A 20,323-nucleotide genomic window follows, 5' to 3' on the forward strand; every position below is an offset into this window, starting at 1 on the left:
CCAATCAACACACAGGACAGATCACAACCAATCACCAGGCAGAAGACTAGAAGGTGGTCTCCTACTATAAAACACACGAGGCATCAGCATTCTGCCTCTTTCCACTGGTGACAACTATAGTGACAGTCAGTGTATATATCAGTTAGCACCTTCTACACGTGGCTCAGAGCTACTCAGGCCTAGTTAGTTATAACAAGCACGCTTAGATTAGTCGAGTGTCAAACCCATAGCGAATTGTGTGCATTGCTTAACAAGTTCAATAAAGCGTATTGAACCAACATCACAGTTGGAGTCTACTTTCAAGTACAACTGCATCCAGTTGCAGTCCGTGTTACCCCAGGGTGAATAACACGACATGGCCTACTCCTATTTTGACATATGCAATATATGCAGACATTACATTGCCCACAGCCCTGCCAGAAAGGTCTAATTGCCCAATAGCGGTCAACTTTCCAAGTGCTTTTGCCTAGAACATACAAGAATTCAGTGACATGAAATGACATACATGTGCGCTACTGTTCTGCTATATTAATAAAGGTCAGTGGCACATAAAAACCTACAAGAAACATCTAAACCGACTGCTTATGATTTACCTCTTGTATTTTCAAAGTAAGTACATTTAAAGGTTTTTCAGCTTGAACAAGAAATTATTCAGCAAATGATTCTTTAAAGGCCACTATAAACTGGTTGGCTTTTGTTCATATGTCTGTTTCAATTGATGGAAAATGGTTTCAGATTTTTCAAAGGTAATTTACTGAATATTGTATATTTTATGGTAACACACGATTTTGTTTGTAATAGGTATTATTTTACTACAATCGTTACCATGATTTGCAGAAAATCTTAAGAAACATATGGCCCCTTAAACTATTAAGAAAACTCCAGAATTAATGGGCCCATCAAAAACATTGGTCAGTTTATTTGCCTGTCTTTATTTTGAAAACCGGTCAGTAAAACCAGAAAAACTGGCGTAAATCAGCCACCGATTCTCCGTTTTGCTGGGGGCTAGCAGGACGACAGCGTAGAAGCACAGACTCTAGCTGCCGATACTCCCTATAGAATTGACGGGACCGTGGCCGCGCATGCGAACGGCAGCGGCCTGCAGCGTGCTGGACTGAGTCCGCAGCCGCCACGCTGAGTTCCCGGCGGATGAGACCACACGTGACCCACACCATCGGAAGCTCGGCTGGTTGAGGACGGAGCATCAGGGGGTGAGTCCCAGGCAACGTCCTGAGGCCGTTGTTACGTGGCGCGGCATACTCTCTGAGTACGCCGCTTTGGAGGGGGTGGAACATTGCGATTTGGTCGGGAACTCGGATTCTCCGGCCGGTCGCCAAACGCGATTTCGGGTTCAGTGACTGGAGAATCCAGCCCCCTGTGTTTGCCATTTGATACTTTGAAATGTACCAATGTCTGGGGTCAGATGAGGGACCATCTTAATGCTATTGGGGTTCAATGGGGACTTCTTTACAGTTGTCTAATACACAGGGTGTTCAATGTGTATTTGTCCAAGTTGAACCAGAAAGGCGAGTTAGCTGGAATGTCGTAATTTTGTTGACATTCCATCTGTAAACAAAAGGATGTGTGAATTTCCCAATGGTTGTGAATGTCCATATTTATTTAGGTATTTGCTTGAATCTCAGGACTCTCTTGAGCTGATACTGCCAAAGGCCACACAGTTTTCAGTGGCCATTTTAACTATCTGTTTTTGTTCAAAATTTTAAGGAATTGTCTGAAAACTTATTATATACTGGCGCATGACAACATCATATGCTGAAAATTAGTGTGCACTATTTTCTGGTTCTGCCCTACGTTTACAAGGAAAACGAGGAATTTAGATCATTTTTGGCATTTGTCATTCACCTGGGGTTCTTACTCTGTGATTGGCATTAAGTCAATTTGGGATAATAAGTGGAAAATATTAATACAACTGTGCAAACTATAAATTCTTGAAGTTGATCACCATCAAAAAAAACATTCACAGAAGCACTTACCAATACATTAACTGTACAACTCATACGGTTTTCTTTGTTTTCATCATGCATGATCGTTCTGTAATCCAAAAGCCTCTCCATAAGCCTGACAACCAGCATGACAAAGTTTTCGCCATTCTTAGCAAGGTACTTGTGCTTTCTACAGTGTTCCAGAAGGCTGGATAAAGTAGTAAATAGCATATCAATTTCATGCACAGGGAAAAAAATTACTTGAGGTCAAATTTAAAGTATTAGGATGCTATATATTATTCATACATTTCCATCATAACAAAGTCAAAATGTCCTGAAGTATAATTGTTATGCTATTTGTCTCTATTACAGGATAATTTTTCTCATTAATTGACACTTACATCTTTTCAAACAGCACTTTGTATTGTTCATCCCCTCTACCTCCTTCCACTTCATGATCTAGCTTGGTGATGATCTCATTTTCAAACTATAATTAAACAGAGAATGTAGATAATCAGCAATACCTTTTGCTATTAGCTCAATGCAATTATTTTAGAGCTTCTATGATTTATATATTGTGAACAAAATGCATAAAGTAACTATTCAATTTCAACTTGCTTCATTGACCTTAAACGCAACGCATTTCAAAATTATCCATTGTTAGTTGAAGTGCATTTGAGGACATTGACAGGAACACAGCAAATCTGTGGAAACCCTGGTATCTCAAGCATAACTGTTTGCTCACTCTTTGCCGAATGGCTTATTCAACTTACTCAAATAAAGCTATGTTTAACCTGCATGAATGTAGACAACATTAATTAAGTTTATCTTGGCTAAAAATATTGAAACATTTTTTAAAAACTGGGGTACGAGATCAGATTCAAAGAGTCAGCATAAAGCCAATAAGGTGAATAGATTTGCTGTTATTGTGTAACCTATGTTTCTCTGAGACTTCAGGAATTTAAAGGATATGGAGGGAAAGCGGGATGAGGCTACTGAGTTGGATGATCAGCCATGATCAGAGTGAATGTCCGAGCAGGCTCGATGGGCCGAATGGCCTCACCTATGTTTCTATGCTGCTTGCCTTTTATATTTTGGGGATATTATATTTGAAATATTTGCACTCTTGTTATGACTGTACAAACAGCACAAAAGTTAATAGATGTGGCACAGTCGAGATGTGAGGAAAAAAGATCATCAGCTGGACTATTTCATGAAGTCATTTTTTGTGCTTTTCAAAATGGACAATTGCTGAGCTGACAAGATGGCTCTAGCTGGTCACATGCTAGCTTGCAGAAGTCAAAGTTAACAAAGACTAAAACTTCAAACATCTGGAATGTAAGACATTTCTTGCATAGCATAAACATTCCAAACCAGCCAAATGGCTGAGCAGACGATCTGTCTGCTCCAGCCAACTTCCAACAAAGACAATCTTTTTCAGATTCTAACCTACAATAATGGGGCTAATGGTCTAAGCACTAACACAACGGTTTCAACAGAGGGCCGTGTTTAACAACTCAAAACCAGTATCGCATGACTCTGGTGGGGTTCCTTTAATTATGTAGACTTTGGACCTTATGGACAGTTACTGTTACTGCTGACCTCCATGAGAACAGAACTCCAGGCAACAAACTGTTCTGTCTACCAGGAAGCCGGTAGTTGCAGAAAGAACATTGGCCCTCATTAAAAACTGCTGGAACCTTGGAACTTGCACCTCCAGACTAACTCACTCTACATGCCTTCTCCCATTGCTTAGAATAGAATCTCTACAATACAGAAAAAGGCTATTCGGTCCATTCAGTCTGCACCAAACCCTCTAAAGGAGTACTTCACTCATGACCACACCCCCATCCACCCCACTATATCCCCGTAACCCTGTAACCTAACCTGCACATCTCTGGACACGAAGGGCAATTTAGAATGGCCAATCCACCTAACCTGCACAACTTTGGACTATGGGAGGAAACTGGAGCATCTGGAGGAAAAACACACAGACACAAAGAGGACGTACAAATTCCACACAGTCACCCAGGCCGGAATTGAACTCGGGTCCGTGGTGTTGTGAGGCAGCAATGCTAACCACTGTGCCACCCGATAGCTCTGGAAAGACGGATCACCCTGCAATCAGTCAACCTCCCCTGGGAAGAACCTTTCTATTAGACTTCTGATTCTGGACTCTGAACACCTGTAAACCCCTAACTTGTAGGGTTCGTGACCTCCTTCCTTTTTCCTTAGCCTCTGTTTATTGTGTGAGTACAAAAGGAGTGGATGTTGTGAAACCCCTCTCGCGTGCATGTGAATGAACCTTTTTATTTTACCTTGCCTAAATATTCACAGAGGATTGGAGCACTCCAAATTTACGGGTTGAAGAAAATATCCCACCATTTATAAAGGGAGAAATCAGAATTTAATAAACACCTTTCTCTTTACGTACGGGTAGTGAGTGGGGAAATCAGGGCAGCTTAAATTGACTTTTCCCCTCCTGTCCGTGACAGATGAATCCACCAATTTTTAATGGTTCTTAGGCATGCCATTTTCACTGAACTCTGTCCAAGTGTAGTGTTAATTTCATTCTGGCATGAGAAGTCAACAAAATGCTCCACAATCCATTGTGAATTATGTTGTTCCTTATACTTTTTTTTTTAATAAATATTTTATTGAAAATATTTGGTCAACCAACACAGTACATTGTGCATCCTTTACACAATATTATAACAACACAAATAACAATGACCTATTTTATAAACAAAATGAATAAATAATAAATAACAAAAATGAATACTAACCCTAATTGGCAACTGCCTTATCACAAGTAACACTCTCCAAAAATATAATTTAATAGTCCAATATATAATTATCTGTCGCAACGACCTATACATATTATACAGTATATATTAACAACCCTGAGAGTCCTTCTAGTTCCTCCGCCCCCCCCGCCCCCCCCCCCCGATCCTGGGCTGCTGCTGCTGCCTTCTTTTTTCCATTCCATCTATCTTTCTGCGAGGTATTCGACGAACGGTTGCCACCGCCTGGTGAACCCTTGAGCCGACCCCCTTAGAGCGAACTTAATCCGCTCTAGCTTTATAAACCCTGCCATGTCATTTATCTAGGTCTCCACCCCCGGGGGCTTGGCTTCTTTCCACATTAACAATATGCTGCGCCGGGCTACTAGGGACGCAAAGGCCAAAACATCGGCCTCTCTCGCCTCCTGCACTCCCGGCTCTTGTGCAACCCCAAATATAGCCAACCCCCAGCTTGGCTCGACCCAGACCCCCACTACTTTTGAAAGCACCTTTGTCACCCCCCTCCAAAACCCCTGTAGTGCCGGGCATGACCAAAACATATGGGTATGATTCGCTGGGCTTCTCGAGCACCTCGCACACCTATCCTCCACCCCAAAAAATTTACTGAGCCGTGCTCCAGTCATATGCGCCCTGTGTAATACCTTAAACTGAATCAGGCTTAGCCTGGCACACGAGGACGACGAGTTTACCCTACTTAGGGCATCTGCCCACAGCCCCTCCTCGATCTCCTCCCCCAGCTCTTCTTCCCATTTCCCTTTTAGTTCATCTACCATAATCTCCCCTTCGTCCCTCATTTCCCTATATATATATCTGACACCTTACCATCCCCCACCCATGTCTTTGAGATCACTCTGTCCTGCACCTCTTGTGTCGGGAGCTGCGGGAATTCCCTCACCTGTTGCCTCGCAAAAGCCCTCAGTTGCATATACCTGAATGCATTCCCTTGGGGCAACCCATATTTCTCGGTCAGCGCTCCCAGACTCGCGAACTTCCCATCCACAAACAGATCTTTCAGTTGCGTTATTCCTGCTCTTTGCCACATTCCATATCCCCCATCCATTCCCCCCGGGGCAAACCTATGGTTGTTTCTTATCGGGGACCCCCCCAAGGCACCAGTCTTTCCCCTATGCCGTCTCCACTGTCCCCAAATCTTCAGTGTAGCCACCACCACCGGGCTTGTGGTGTAGTTCCTCGGTGAGAACGGCAATGGGGCTGTCACCATAGCCTGTAGGCTAGTCCCCCTACAGGACGCCCTCTCTAATCTCTTCCACGCCGCTCCCTCCTCCTCTCCCATCCACTTACTCACCATTGAAATATTAGCGGCCCAATAATACTCACTTAGGCTCGGTAGTGCCAGCCCCCCCCTATCCCTGCTACGCTGTAAGAATCCCTTCCTCACTCTCGGGGTCTTCCCGGCCCACACAAAACCCATGATGCTCTTTTCAATCCTTTTAAAAAAAGACTTTGTGATCACCACCGGGAGGCACTGAAACACAAAGAGGAATCTCGGGATGACCACCATCTTAACCGCCTGCACCCTCCCTGCCAGTGACAGGGATACCATATCCCATCTCTTGAAATCCTCCTCCATTTGTTCCACCAACCGCGTTAAATTTAACCTATGCAATGTGCCCTAACTCTTGGCTATCTGGATCCCCAGGTAACGAAAGTCCCTTGTTACCTTCCTCAACGGTAGGTCCTCTATTTCTCTACTCTGCTCCCCTGGATGCACCACAAACAACTCACTTTTCCCCATGTTCAATTTATACCCTGAAAAATCCCCAAACTCCCCAGGTATCCGCATTATTTCTGGCATCCCTTCCGCCGGGTCTGCCACGTATAGTAGCAAATCGTCCGCATACAAAGATACCCGGTGTTCTTCTCCTCCTCTAAGTACTCCCCTCCACTTCTTGGAACCCCTCAACGCTATCGCCAGGGGCTCAATTGCCAGTGCAAACAATAATGGGGACAGAGGGCATCCCTGCCTTGTCCCTCTATGGAGCCGAAAATATGCAGATCCCCGTCCATTCGTGACCACGCTCGCCATCGGGGCCCTATACAAAAGCTGCACCCATCTAACATACCCCTCTCCAAAACCAAATCTCCTCAACACCTCCCACAAATAATCCCACTCCACTCTATCAAATGCTTTCTCGGCATCCATCGCCACTACTATCTCCGTTTCCCCCTCTGGTGGGGCCATCATCATTACCCCTAACAGCCTCCGTATATTCGTGTTCAGCTGTCTCCCCTTCACAAACCCAGTTTGGTCCTCGTGGACCACCCCCGGGACACATTCCTCTATTCTCATTGCCATTACCTTGGCCAGGATCTTGGCATCTACATTTAGGAGGGAAATAGGTCTATAGGACCCGCATTGTAGTGGGTCCTTTTCCTTCTTTCAGAGAAGCGATATCGTTGCTTCAGACATAGTCGGGGGCAGTTGTCCCCTTTCCTTTGCCTCATTAAAGGTCCTCGTCAATACCGGGGCGAGCAAGTCCACATATTTTCTATAGAATTCGACTGGGAATCCATCCGGTCCCGGGGCCTTTCCCGCCTGCATGCTCCTAATTCCTTTCACCACTTCTTCTACCTCGATCTGTGCTCCCAGTCCCACCCTTTCCTGCTCTTCCACCTTGGGAAATTCCAGCCGATCCAAGAAGCCCATCATTCTCTCCCTCCCATCCGGGGGTTGAGCTTCATATAATTTTTTAGAAAATGTCTTGAACACTCCATTCACTCTCTCCGCTCCCCGCTCCATCTCTCCTTCCTCATCCCTCACTCCCCCTATTTCCCTCGCTGCTCCCCTTTTCCTCAATTGGTGTGCCAGCAACCTGCTCGCCTTCTCCCCATATTCGTACTGTACACCCTGTGCCTTCCTCCATTGTGCCTCTGCAGTGCCCGTAGTCAGCAAGTCAAATTCTACATGTAGCCTTTGCCTTTCCCTGTACAGTCCCTCCTCCGGTGCTTCCGCATATTGTCTGTCCACCCTCAAAAGTTCTTGCAGCAACCGCTCCCGTTCCTTACTCTCCTGCTTCCCTTTATGTGCCCTTATTGATATCAGCTCCCCTCTAACCACCGCCTTCAGCGCCTCCCAGACCACTCCCACCTGGACCTCCCCATTATCATTGAGTTCCAAGTACTTTTCAATGCACCCCCTCACCCTTAGACACACCCCCTCATCTGCCATTAGTCCCATGTCCATTCTCCAGGGTGGGCGCCCTCCTGTTTCCTCCCCTATCTCCAAGTCCACCCAGTGTGGAGCGTGATCCGAAATGGCTATAGCCGTATACTCCGTTCCCCTCACCTTCGGGATCAACGCCCTTCCCAGCACAAAAAAGTCTATTCACGAGTAGACTTTATGGACATAGGAGTAAAACGAGAACTCCTTACTCCTAGGTCTGCTAAATCTCCACGGGTCTACACCTCCCATCTGCTCCATAAAATCTTTAAGTACCTTGGCTGCTGCCGGCCTCCTTCCAGTCCTGGACTTCGACCTATCCAGCCCTGGTTCCAACACCGTATTAAAATCTCCCCCCATTATCAGCTTTCCCATCTCTAGGTCCGGAATGTGTCCCAGCATCCGCCTCATAAAATTGGCATCATCCCAGTTCGGGGCATATACGTTTACCAAAACCACCGTCTCCCCCTGTAGTTTGCCACTCACCATCACGTATCTGCCCCCGTTATCCGCCACTATAGTCTTTGCCTCGAACATTACCCGCTTCCCCACTAATATAGCCACCCCCCTGTTTTTCGCATCTAGCCCCGAATGGAACACCTGCCCCACCCATCCTTTGCGTAGCCTAACCTGGTCTATCAGTTTCAGGTGCGTTTCCTGTAACATAACCACATCTGCCTTAAGTTTCTTAAGGTGTGCGAGTACCCGTGCCCTCTTTATCGGCCCGTTCAGCCCTCTCACGTTCCACGTGATCAGCCGGGTTGGGGGGCTTTCTACCCCGCCCCCTTGTCGATTAGCCATCCCCTTTTTCCAGCTCCTCACCCGGTTCCCACGCAGCTGTATCTCCCCCAGGCGGTGCCCCCCCGCCCATCCCCTTCCATACCAGCTCCCCCCTCTCCCCAGCAGCAGTAACCCAGTAATTCCCCCCTCCCACCCCCCCCCGCTAGATCCCCCGCTAGCGTAATTACTCCCCCCATGTTGCTCCCAGAAGTCAGCAAACTCTGGCCGACCTCGGCTTCCCCCCGTGACCTCGGCTCGCACCGTGCGACGCCCCCTCCTTCCTGCTTCTCTATTCCCGCCATGATTATCATAGCGCGGGAACCAAGCCCGCGCTTCTCCCTTGGCCCCGCCCCCAATGGCCAACGCCCCATCTTCTCCACCTCCCCTCCTCCCCCCATCACCACCTGTGGAAGAGAGAAAAGTTACCACATCGCAGGATTAGTACATAAAACTCCTCTTTCCCCCCTTTTTAACCCCCCTCTTCGCCCCCCACATTCGCCCCACCACTTTGTTCAAATGTTCTTTTTAATAACCCGCTCATTCCAGTTTTTCTTCCACAATAAAAGTCCACGCTTCATCCGCCGTCTCAAAGTAGTGGTGCCTCCCTCGATATGTGACCCACAGTCTTGCCGGTTGCAGCATTCCAAATTTTATCTTCTTTTTATGAAGCACCGCCTTGGCCCGATTAAAGCTCGCCCTCCTTCTCACCACCTCCGCACTCCAGTCTTGATAAACACGGATCACCGCGTTCTCCCATTTACTGCTCCGAGTTTTCTTTGCCCATCTAAGGACCATTTCTCTATCCTTAAAACGGAGGAATCTCACCACTATGGCTCTGGGCCTTTCTCCTGCTCTCGGCCCTCGCGCCATCACTCGGTATGCTCCCTCCACCTCCAACGGATCCGCCGGGGCCTCTGCTCCCATTAACGAGTGCAGCATCGTGCTCACATATGCCCCGACGTCCGCTCCCTCCGCACCTTCAGGAAGACCAAGAATCCTCAGGTTGTTCCTCCTTGCGTTGTTCTCCAGTGCCTCCAACCTTTCCACACATTGTTTCTGATGTGCCTCATGCGTCTCCGTCTTCGCCACCAGGCCCTGTATGTCGTCCTCATTCTCGGCTGCCTTTGCCTTCACGACCCGAAGCTCCCGCTCCTGGGTCTTTTGTTCCTCCTTTAGCCCTTCGATCGCCTGTAGTATCGGGGCCAACAGCTCTTTCTTCATTTCCTTTTTGAGCTCTTCCACACAGCATTTCAAGAACTCTTGCTGTTCAGGGCCCCATGTTAAACTGCCACCTTCCGACGCCATCTTGGTTTTTGCTTGCCTTCCTTGCCGCTGTTCTAAAGGATCCACTGCAATCCGGCCACTTTCTCCTCCTTTTTCCATCCGTATCCAGGGGGGATTCCCTTCTGGTTTACCGCACAGTGTTTTTAGCCGTCAAAATTGCCGTTGGGGCTCCTATCAAGAGCCCAAAAGTCCGTTTCACCGGGAGCTGCCGAAGCGTGCGACTCAGCTGGTCATCGCCGCACCCGGAAGTCGTTGTTCCTTATACTTAATTAACAAGGACACATTTAACTCTTTTGCTCAATGTCATTTTGACTGTTAAGCATAACAATTGGCATTCACATTACATCAGTTCCACACATTGATGTTTCGGCCGCCTGCAAAACTTGAAGAATTATTGTGGTTTGCATAAAAAGTAATGCACGGCGTTACATGGTCTTTATATATCTTGATATAAAGGTGTACCACAAAATATGTTCTGATGAAAGATCACAGCTTGAAACATTAACTCTGTTCTGTCTCCACAGATGCTGCCAGGACTTTGTGCCACCTGTGTTGATTTCAGGTTTCCAGCATCCACAACATTCAATTCTGTAAGATACATCAGGAGCATTCCATGCAGTCAATCAAGCATAAGAAGTGCATTGCCCTCTCCTTCGGTCCAGATCCATCTCACTGACCAGCGTTTTCTGATTAGTCATTTTCCCACCTGATGTCCACTCTATCTTATACCAACAAAAAGAAAAAAAACCATGTGATAGTAGTCTAAAATTTATAAATGGCAGGAGACACAGCAAGTCAATCAGCATCTGTAAAAAGGTAGGTTAATGTTCTTTGTCTCTGAGGTCATTCAAATTTTTTCCAACCAATCCATGCTGCGCACTTGCGCATAACATAGTGCAACATGTATTTCATTTTCATACTTTTTAAATTCAGCTTGATTTGCTTATTTTACTGTCGGTTCTTTATAGAATCATAGAACTTACAGTGCAGAAGGAGGCCATTCGGCTCATCGAGTCTGCATCAGCTCTTGGAAAGAGCACCCCACTTAAGCCCACACCTCCACCATATCCCCGTAACCAAACCTAACCTTTTTGGACACTAAAGGCAATTTATCATGACCAATCCACCTAACCTGCACATCTTTGGACTGTGGGAGGAAACCAGAGCACCCGCAGGAAATACACGCAGACACGGGTAGAACGTGCAGACTCCGCACAGACAGTGACCCAAGCCGGGAATTGAATCTGAGACCCTGGAGCTGTGAAGCAACTGTGCTAACCACTGTGCTACCGTAGCTTTGTGATAATGTCGGAATTTTGTATTATATGTATTTGGTGCAGTAAAGGTTCAAGGCCTGGGTTAGAATGTGTATGACTGCTTCTGTAGTTTTTTAAAAAAATCCTGGTTTGCAAGACAGCTCGGCGTTTTGGAGCCAGAGGTGCAAATGAAGCCATTGTAAAAGTTTGGGCTAATGGACTTCTATTTCCATTAAGAGGATTCCCTGCAGAGTAGTTAATTAGAGACATTGGGCGGCATTCTTCGATCCGCCAGCCCCGTTTTCCTGGGTAGAGCGCCCGCACTGGCACCGGGATTTTCTATTCCCGCGATCTGCCGATGGGATTTCCCATTGTGGCCACCCCATGCCACCAGGAAACCCACGGGCGTGGGTGCGCTGTCGGTGGAACAGAGAATTTAGTCGCCGGAGAATCCCGCCCATTGTTTTCCGATTTGTAAAATGATGTAGTTAATGGGAGAAGCCAGGGGTTGAAGCTGTCAGGTGTTGAGGTTTCCAGAGTTTTAGTTTTTGGCTGGAAGGTAAGCTGAGAAGGTTTCTGAAGAAATACAGCCAGGGCAGCACGGTAGCACAAGTGGATAGCACTGTGGCTTCACAGCGCCAGTGTCCCAGGTTTGATTCCCCGCTGGGTCACTGTCTGTGTGGAGTCTGCACGTTCTCCTGGATACTCCTGGAGCAAGGTATTCTTTCCGAATAGTCTTACAAAATTAAAATAAAATATCTGGGTTTCTGTCCAGTAACCTATCCATTATTGGGGTCTGGTCCAGGATCGTAATAGCTTTCTATTTTGTGGTTGCTAAATGTAAATAGTGAGCCAGAATAACACAGTGAGATTAAGGCAATTGCTGAGTTAATACTGGCATTTGGTGATAAAACTCAGGTATCGTTTTGTCCAACAAATGAAACTATTTTTTTCTTTGTCAAGCACATAAGGGTAAAAATCCAGAGTCCCACTGAAAAAAGGGGCAATTTTATTTTGTCACAAAGCTCCCACAACAGATATTGGAAGGACAGTAGATCATGGAAGTGAGGGATTAAAAATAAAGAAATGCAAAACCCAACCCCTAACTACAGATTCCCTTTGCAACCTTCTGTGACGTCCGATTTCCGCATCCCACCCAACCCTATCATGCCCTTTTCCCTTCATTGTCCCTTGTGATGTTTGATTCTCCTCATCATCTTGCCCCACGATGTCTGACTCCCCTCACCCCCAACCTTGTAATGCCCTATTCCACTCATTATCACTGCTGTGTCCACCCAGCCCTGTGACGTCTGATTCACCTTTCATCCCCCTGAGATGTCCAAATCTCCTCACCATCATGCCCCAGGTGTCTTGATTCCCCTCACCATCTAACACTGTGATGCCCTATCCCCTCACTGCCCCTGCAATGTCTGATTCTCCTCATCATCCTGTCCTGTGATGTCTTATTTCCCTCACTATTAATCCCTGTGATGTCTGATTCTACTCATCACCCCTCCATGCCATAGGGCACCATTATTCTTTTTTCTTTTTAAAATAAATTTAGAGTACCCAATTCATTTTTTCCAATTAAGGGGCAATTTAGCGTGGCCAATCCACCGGCTGGTTTAGCTCAGTGAGCTAGCCAGCTGGTTTGTGATGCAGAACAAGACCAGCAGCGTGGGTGCAATTCCCGTACCAGTTTACCCGAACAGGTGCCAGAATGTGGCGACTAGGGGCTTTTCACAGTAACTTCATACTGGTGACAATAAAAGGTTATTATTATTATTATCTTTGGGTTGTGGGGGCGAAACCCACGCAAACACGGGGATAATGTGCAGTGACCCATAACCGGGCTCGAACCTGTGATGTCAGCTAACCACTGCACCACCATGCTGCCCTTGTGTTTCTTTATTCTTAATCCCTCACTACCATGATTTATTCCCTTCACCGCCTCTTGATGTCTGAATCACTCACCATTACTCTGCAATGATCAATTCCCCTGATCCATTCCCTGCAATGTCTGATTCCCTTGCCCCTCCTCCTGCAATGTCTGATTTCCCTCAAACCTCCTCATGATGTCTCTTCACCCCAGCCACAATCCAATTCGCCTCACCATCCGTCCACAATGTCCAATTCCCTCATTCCCACCTTTCATCCCCCTGAGATGTCCAAATCTCCTCACCATCATGCCCCAGGTGTCTTGATTCCCCTCACCATCTAACACTGTGATGCCCTATCCCCTCACTGCCCCTGCAATGTCTGATTCTCCTCATCATCCTGTCCTGTGATGTCTTATTTCCCTCACTATTAATCCCTGTGATGTCTGATTCTACTCATCACCCCTCCATGCCATAGGGCACCATTATTCTTTTTTCTTTTTAAAATAAATTTAGAGTACCCAATTCATTTTTTCCAATTAAGGGGCAATTTAGCGTGGCCAATCCACCGGCTGGTTTAGCTCAGTGAGCTAGCCAGCTGGTTTGTGATGCAGAACAAGACCAGCAGCGTGGGTGCAATTCCCGTACCAGTTTACCCGAACAGGTGCCAGAATGTGGCGACTAGGGGCTTTTCACAGTAACTTCATACTGGTGACAATAAAAGGTTATTATTATTATTATCTTTGGGTTGTGGGGGCGAAACCCACGCAAACACGGGGATAATGTGCAGTGACCCATAACCGGGCTCGAACCTGTGATGTCAGCTAACCACTGCACCACCATGCTGCCCTTGTGTTTCTTTATTCTTAATCCCTCACTACCATGATCTATTCCCTTCACCGCCTCTTGATGTCTGAATCACTCACCATTACTCTGCAATGATCAATTCCCCTGATCCATTCCCTGCAATGTCTGATTCCCTTGCCCCTCCTCCTGCAATGTCTGATTTCCCTCAAACCTCCTCATGATGTCTCTTCACCCCAGCCACAATCCAATTCGCCTCACCATCCGTCCACAATGTCCAATTCCCTCATTCCCACTCCTGTGACATCTGATTCCCTCACTACACCCACACAATGTCTGGTTCCCTTCACGCCCTCCCCACTGTGATGACCAATTCCTCTTACCATCCCCCCAGTCCCACTGCGTGTCCATTTCCCATCTGTTTGATTCTGTTCACTACCCCACCCAGCGATGGCCGATCCTTTCACCCAAGTTATGTGGGTTCTCAATTCACGTTCACGTAGTTAAATCTAAGAAAAAAAGTTTTGAAATCCAAAAATGTTTCTTCCCCTTGACTTAAAATTACTGTATTAGTGAAATAAAAACTACCTCTTTCACAATAAATCATCAGTTGCTAAAACTGTCTGATAATCCCACTTGATAAGCGCATTAGAGGTTAATTTTATAATTATGCGCATGTACTATATTTCTGCCAGAGTACTTTTAATAAAAATCAAAACCTGATGTGACTGCACAATTAAGTAATCTGTTCTTAAAGAATGGTAAATGAACATAAGTGCAACATTTTGCAAACTTAAAAAAAGTGTTTCAAACAGGTTTAGATTGCTTTCGAAAGTTATGACATCAACAAGAATTTAAATTTCCATAACAGCCTCACAGAGATAGACCTGTTTTACAAAGCAGTAGGAAAACATGTGCTGTGTGAGGGGAATGATACATGTGAACTACGTGGGTAAGGAAGCACATCATAGAAGGTATTTAAACACAGATAAGAAAGTGACAAGGCAAAGAGCCCAGGTAGGAGGTTTCAGAGGGCAAACAACATAATGGCTGAAGAAGACACTCATGGTGAAATGAATAAAATGGGAAAAAAGGAGCAACTGATTTGGAGAAATAGAGGGCAATGCGAGGCCTTGAAAGAGATAAGCACCAAAGGACAAAAGTATAGATCAGACTAGATTTGAAAGCAAAGAGGAGTATGATTAAATCAATTTGCAAAGAGGGCTAGTGACACCAACGGGCAATTGGAGGGTAGGGCTTTATACAAAGAATACAACACAAGAACACGCTCTATTTAGACCAACCGCCTGTATCCTTCTATACCTCGTCTGTTCATGTGCCTATCCAGATAAGTCTTAAAGGTCGCTAACATATCTGCCTCAACCTCCTCACTTGGCAGTGCGTTCCAGGCCACCATGTAGATGAAAACAGAAGTTACAGTGTTCTGAATAAGTTGGGGCTGTGGAGAATGGAAATGAGTAAGCCAGCAAGGAGAACAGTGGAGAAGTCAAATTGATAAAGAATTTCCAAATTCAGAGTATCGTAGGTGTGGTGGATCAATAGAGCTAAGTTATACCTGGTAGCTATCAAATATTACCAGAAATATTTGCGTTTTAGGCAAAACATATATGCTCAACAGTGTGAACCAAAAATGGGCATGGTCATTTCTGTTACCATAAATGAGTAAGGCACAAAAAAAGTCTTTCAGAATGATTTTCTACAAAATATCAAGAATTAAAAGGACTCAAAATTAAAATGTGAATTCTCCCCATTGACTTAATTGTTGTCATTTGTTTTAATAGTGAAGCTAATTGCCCACGAGTTCCCATGTTTGAATTTCTCTGATGTTGAGTTAGCTGAATGGATTTTGGGCAGTACTTGGTACTATATTTGGCCTCATTATCACTATGCTCATGAGATAGATAAGAATTATCCTGATTATGATAATCACCCCACTTGAAAGTGTGAGTTACGGTTTGAAACTCAAAGGTTAAGTTCCTATATAAGGGGCTGGATTCTCCAAAAATGGGGCTATGTCCCCCACGCTGACGTTTCATTCCTGACTTTCCTTAAGAAAGTCCTGAGCGATTCTCCTTCCTGCAGGGGGCTGGCAGGGCTCCGGAATGCTTCTCGCAACTCTGGCTACGGATACGGGGCCCATCACTTCCTGTCGGGAGTCCGCGCATGCGCACGGCGGCGTCCAGCGGCGACCTCGCGACATGGCAGATTCGCACTGCGGACTGTCATGCAGAATGTAGCCCCCCCCCCCCCCCCCCGAGATCATGCACGCCCGTGGATCCCTGCAGCCGATCGCTCTCCTGGCCGTCCATGAGGCCCCCCCCCGGTGATCGATCCCCCTGCCCCCCCACCAGGACGGCCGCAGACAGCCGATATGTGTTTAGAACCACGCTGTCAGGAACTTGGCCAGTTTCGTGCGAAGAGGGCCTCTGTCAATGGCCCCCTATCCGCGTAGATCACGCGAGGGATTCCCGAGCGATTCTCCGGGTCTTGATTTCTGGGTAAATGGCCATTCTCCGCCCCCGTGCCGAACGCGATTTTGGCGCGGAGGCTCGGAGAATCCACCCCAGATGTGTGACTTGGAAAAGTACCTACATTCAACTATCTCAAAGGGTTTATTCCCAAAAGTGAGAAGGGAGTACAAAAATCAAAATATTCTGGATGCTGGAAATCCGAAATATAAATAGAAAATGCTGGAAATACTCAGCAAGTCAGGCAGAATCCATGGAGGGGAACAGTTTTATTATTTCAAAGTTGTGATCCTTTGTCAAATCATGAAAGAAAGGATTAAATCACTGGAAGAAGGTTTTATAGAAGTTAGAATGTCAAATCATGCCAAAGCTACCAGTAGAGATATAGGTGGAACAAGTTAAGAAAAAACTTTTTGTCACGCAACATTTCTGGGTATTAAATTTCATCTTTGAAATGATGTATTTTGATGGGAAGACTGAAAAAAGGCAATATAAAACAAAGGATATAATTCTTAAGGGGTGTAAGCAGCAGTGACCTGGGGGTTTATAGGCACAAACCGTTGAAGATAGCAGAGCAGGTTGAGAAACTGGGCATCCATGTGGCTCTTCACAGGGTGTGGGCATCCCTGGCCAAGCCAGTGTTTATTGCCCATCTCTAATTACCCCGGAAAGGTGGTGGTGAGCTGCCTTCTTAAAATGTTGACAGCCTTGTGGTGTAGGAACACACACTGTGATATTAAGAAAGAAGTTCCAGGATGACCAGCTAAGTCGCACGTTTCGGCAGCTCCCGGTGGAAAGGACTTTTGGGCTCTTGATAGGAGCCCCAACGGCAATTTTAACGGCTAAAAACACTGTGCGGTAAACCAGAAGGGAATCCCCCCGGACACGGATGGAAAAAGGAGAGGAAAGTGGCCGGATTGCGGTGGATCCTCTAGAGCAGCGGCAAGGAAGGCAAGCACAAAGCAAGATGGCGTCGGAAGGAGGCAGTTTAATATGGGGCCCTGACCAACAAGAGTTCCTGCGGCGTTGCGTGGAAGAACTTAAAAAGGAGATGAAGAAGGAGCTGTTGGCCCCGATATTACAGGCGATTGAAGGGCTAAAGGAGGAGCAAAAGACCCAGGAGCAGGAGCTTCGGGTCGTGAAGGCAAAGGCTGCTGAGAATGAGGACGACATACAGGGCCTGGTGGTGAAGACAGAGATGCATAAGGCACAACACAAAAGGTGTGCGGAAAGGCTGGAGGTGCTGGAGAATGCGAGGAGGAAGAATTTAAGGATTCTTGGTCTTCCCGAAGGTGCAGAAGGGGCGGACGTCGGGGCATATGTGAGCACGATGCTGCACTCGTTAATGGGATCGGAGGCCCCGACGAGCCCGTTGGAGGTGGAGGGAGCCTATCGAGGTATGGCGCGAAGACCGAGGGCTGGAGAAATTCCTCGAGCCATAGTGGTGAGATTTCTCCGATATAAGGACAGAGAGATGGTCCTCAGATGGGCAAAGAAAACTCGGAGCAGTAGGTGGGAGAACGCAGTGATCCGCGTATATCAAGATTGGAGTGCGGAGGTGGCGAGAAGGAGGGCAAGCTTTAATCGGGCCAAGGCGGTGCTGCACAAAAGGAAGGTTAAATTTGGAATGCTGCAGCCGGCAAGACTGTGGGTCACACATCAAGGGAAACACCACTACTTTGAAACGACAGAAGAGGCATGGACATTTATTGTCAAGGAGAAACTGGAATAAGCGGGCTAGAAAAAGAACGTTTGGGACAAAGTGGTGGGGCGAATATGTGGGGTGAAGAGGGGGGGAAAAAGGGGGAAGAGATGATTTCCCAAGTTGTTAATCCTGCGACCCTGTAACTTTTCTCTCTTCCCCATGCCGTGGGGGAGGGGGGAGGGAGGATGAGGAGCTGGGGGCGCCGGCCATTGGGGGCGGGGAAAAATGGGAAGCACGGGCTTTGTTCCCGCGCTATGGTAATCATGGCGGGAACAGGGAAGCAGGAAGGAGGGGGCCTCGCACAGTGGGAGCCGAGGTCACGGGGGGAAGCCGAGGTCGGCCAGAGTTTGCTGACGTCTGGGAGCAACATGGGGGGTGCAATTACGCTAGTGAGGGATCTAGCGGGGGGGGGGTGGGGGGGGGTTAACTGGGTTGCTGCTGCTGGGGTGAAGGGGGAGCTGGTATGGGGTGGGGTGGTCGGGGCGGGAGGGCGCCGTTGGGGGGAGATACGGCTACGTGGGAACCGGGTGAGGAGCTGGATTGAAAAAGGAGATGGCTAGTCGACAAGGGGGGGGGGGGTAAAGAGCCCCCCAACCCGGCTGATCACGTGGAATGTGAGAGGGCTGAACGGGCCGATAAAGAGGGCACGGGTACTCGCACACCTAAAGAAACTTAAGGCAGATGTGGTTATGCTGCAGGAGACGCATCTGAAACTGATAGACCAGGTCAGACTACGCAAAGGATGGGTGGGGCAGGTGTTTCATTCGGGGCTAGACGCAAAAAACAGGGGGGTGGCTATACTAGTGGGGAAGCGGGTAATGTTTGAGGCAAAGACCATAGTGGCGGATAGTGGGGGCAGATACGTGATGGTGAGTGGCAAATTGCAAGGGGAGGCGGTGGTCTTAGTGAACGTATATGCCCCGAACTGGGATGATGCCAACTTTATGAGGCGTATGTTAGGACGTATCCCGGACTTAGAGGTGGGGAAGTTGGTAATGGGTGGAGATTTTAATACGGTGCTGGACCCAGGGCTGGACAGATCGAGGTCCAGGACCGGAAGGAGGCCGGCTGCAGCTAGGGTGCTTAAGGACTTTATGGAGCAGATGGGAGGAGTAGACCCCTGGAGATTTAGTAGACCTAGGAGTAAGGAGTTTTCATTTTTCTCCTATGTCCACAAAGTTTATTCACGGATAGACTTTTTTGTTTTGGGAAGGGCACTGATCCCGAGGGTGACGGGGACGGAGTACACGGCTATAGCTATTTCGGATCACGCTCCACATTGGGTGGACCTGGAGATAGGGGAGGAAAAAGAACAGCGTCCACCCTGGAGAATGGACATGGGATTATTGGCAGATGAGGGGGTGTGTTTAAGGGTGAGGGGGTGTGTTTAAGGGTGAGGGGGTGTATTGAAAGGTACTTGGAACTCAATGATAATGGGGAGGTCCAGGTGGGAGTGGTCTGGGAGGCGCTGAAGGCAGTGGTTAGAGGGGAGCTGATATCTATTAGGGCACATAAAGGAAAGCAGGAGGGTAGGGAAAGGGAGCGGTTGTTGAAAGAACTTCTGAGGGTGGACAGACAATACGCGGAGGCACCGGAGGAGGGACTGTACAGGGAAAGGTAAAGGCTACATGTTATTTTGTCCTAGGTGGTGTTGATCTTCTTGACTGTTGTTGGAACCACATTCATCAAGGGTGTGTGCAGAGTACACTTGAGCCTTGTAGATGATGGACAGGCTTTGGGGAGTCAGGAGGCGAGTTACTTGCCACAGATTTCTCAGCCTCTGACCTTCTCTTGTTGCCACAGTATTTATATGATTGGTCCAGTTCAGTTTCTGGTTATTGCTAAATCCAATGCTGTCAATAGAGGTGGATTCAATGACGGTAATGCCATTGAATGTCAAGAAGAGATGTTTAGTTTCTCTCTTGTTGAGATGGTCACTACCTGGAATTTGTGTGGTGCAAATGCTTCCTGTGACATATCAGCTCAAGCCGAAATATTATCCAGATCTTGTTCCATACGGATGTGAATTGCTTCATATCTGAGGAGCTGCAAATGGTACTGGATATTGTGCAATCATCAATGAACCTACTTCTGCCCTTATGATGCAGGGAGGTCATGATGAAGCAGTTGAAGATGGCTGGGTCTAGCAGACTAACCTGAGGAAATCCTGCAGCGATGTCCCAGGACTGAGATGATTGAT

General features: G+C 47.1%; 1 protein-coding gene across 1 annotated transcript in view; it reads right to left on the reverse strand.

The window, feature by feature from the left end:
* dock1 (dedicator of cytokinesis 1) overlaps positions 1 to 20,323 on the reverse strand; it is an 850,868-nt gene that overhangs the window by 190,288 nt on the left and 640,257 nt on the right. Inside the window, exons 31-32 of the mRNA XM_072479204.1 lie at positions 2,345 to 2,430; positions 1,995 to 2,151 (exon numbers count right to left, since the gene is read on the reverse strand). Coding sequence (XP_072335305.1) covers positions 1,995 to 2,151; positions 2,345 to 2,430 — 243 coding nt within the window. The remainder of the gene's footprint in view (positions 1 to 1,994; positions 2,152 to 2,344; positions 2,431 to 20,323) is intronic.

Source organism: Scyliorhinus torazame, chromosome 16 (genome assembly GCF_047496885.1).
Source record: "Scyliorhinus torazame isolate Kashiwa2021f chromosome 16, sScyTor2.1, whole genome shotgun sequence".
Lineage (NCBI taxonomy): Eukaryota > Metazoa > Chordata > Chondrichthyes > Carcharhiniformes > Scyliorhinidae > Scyliorhinus > Scyliorhinus torazame.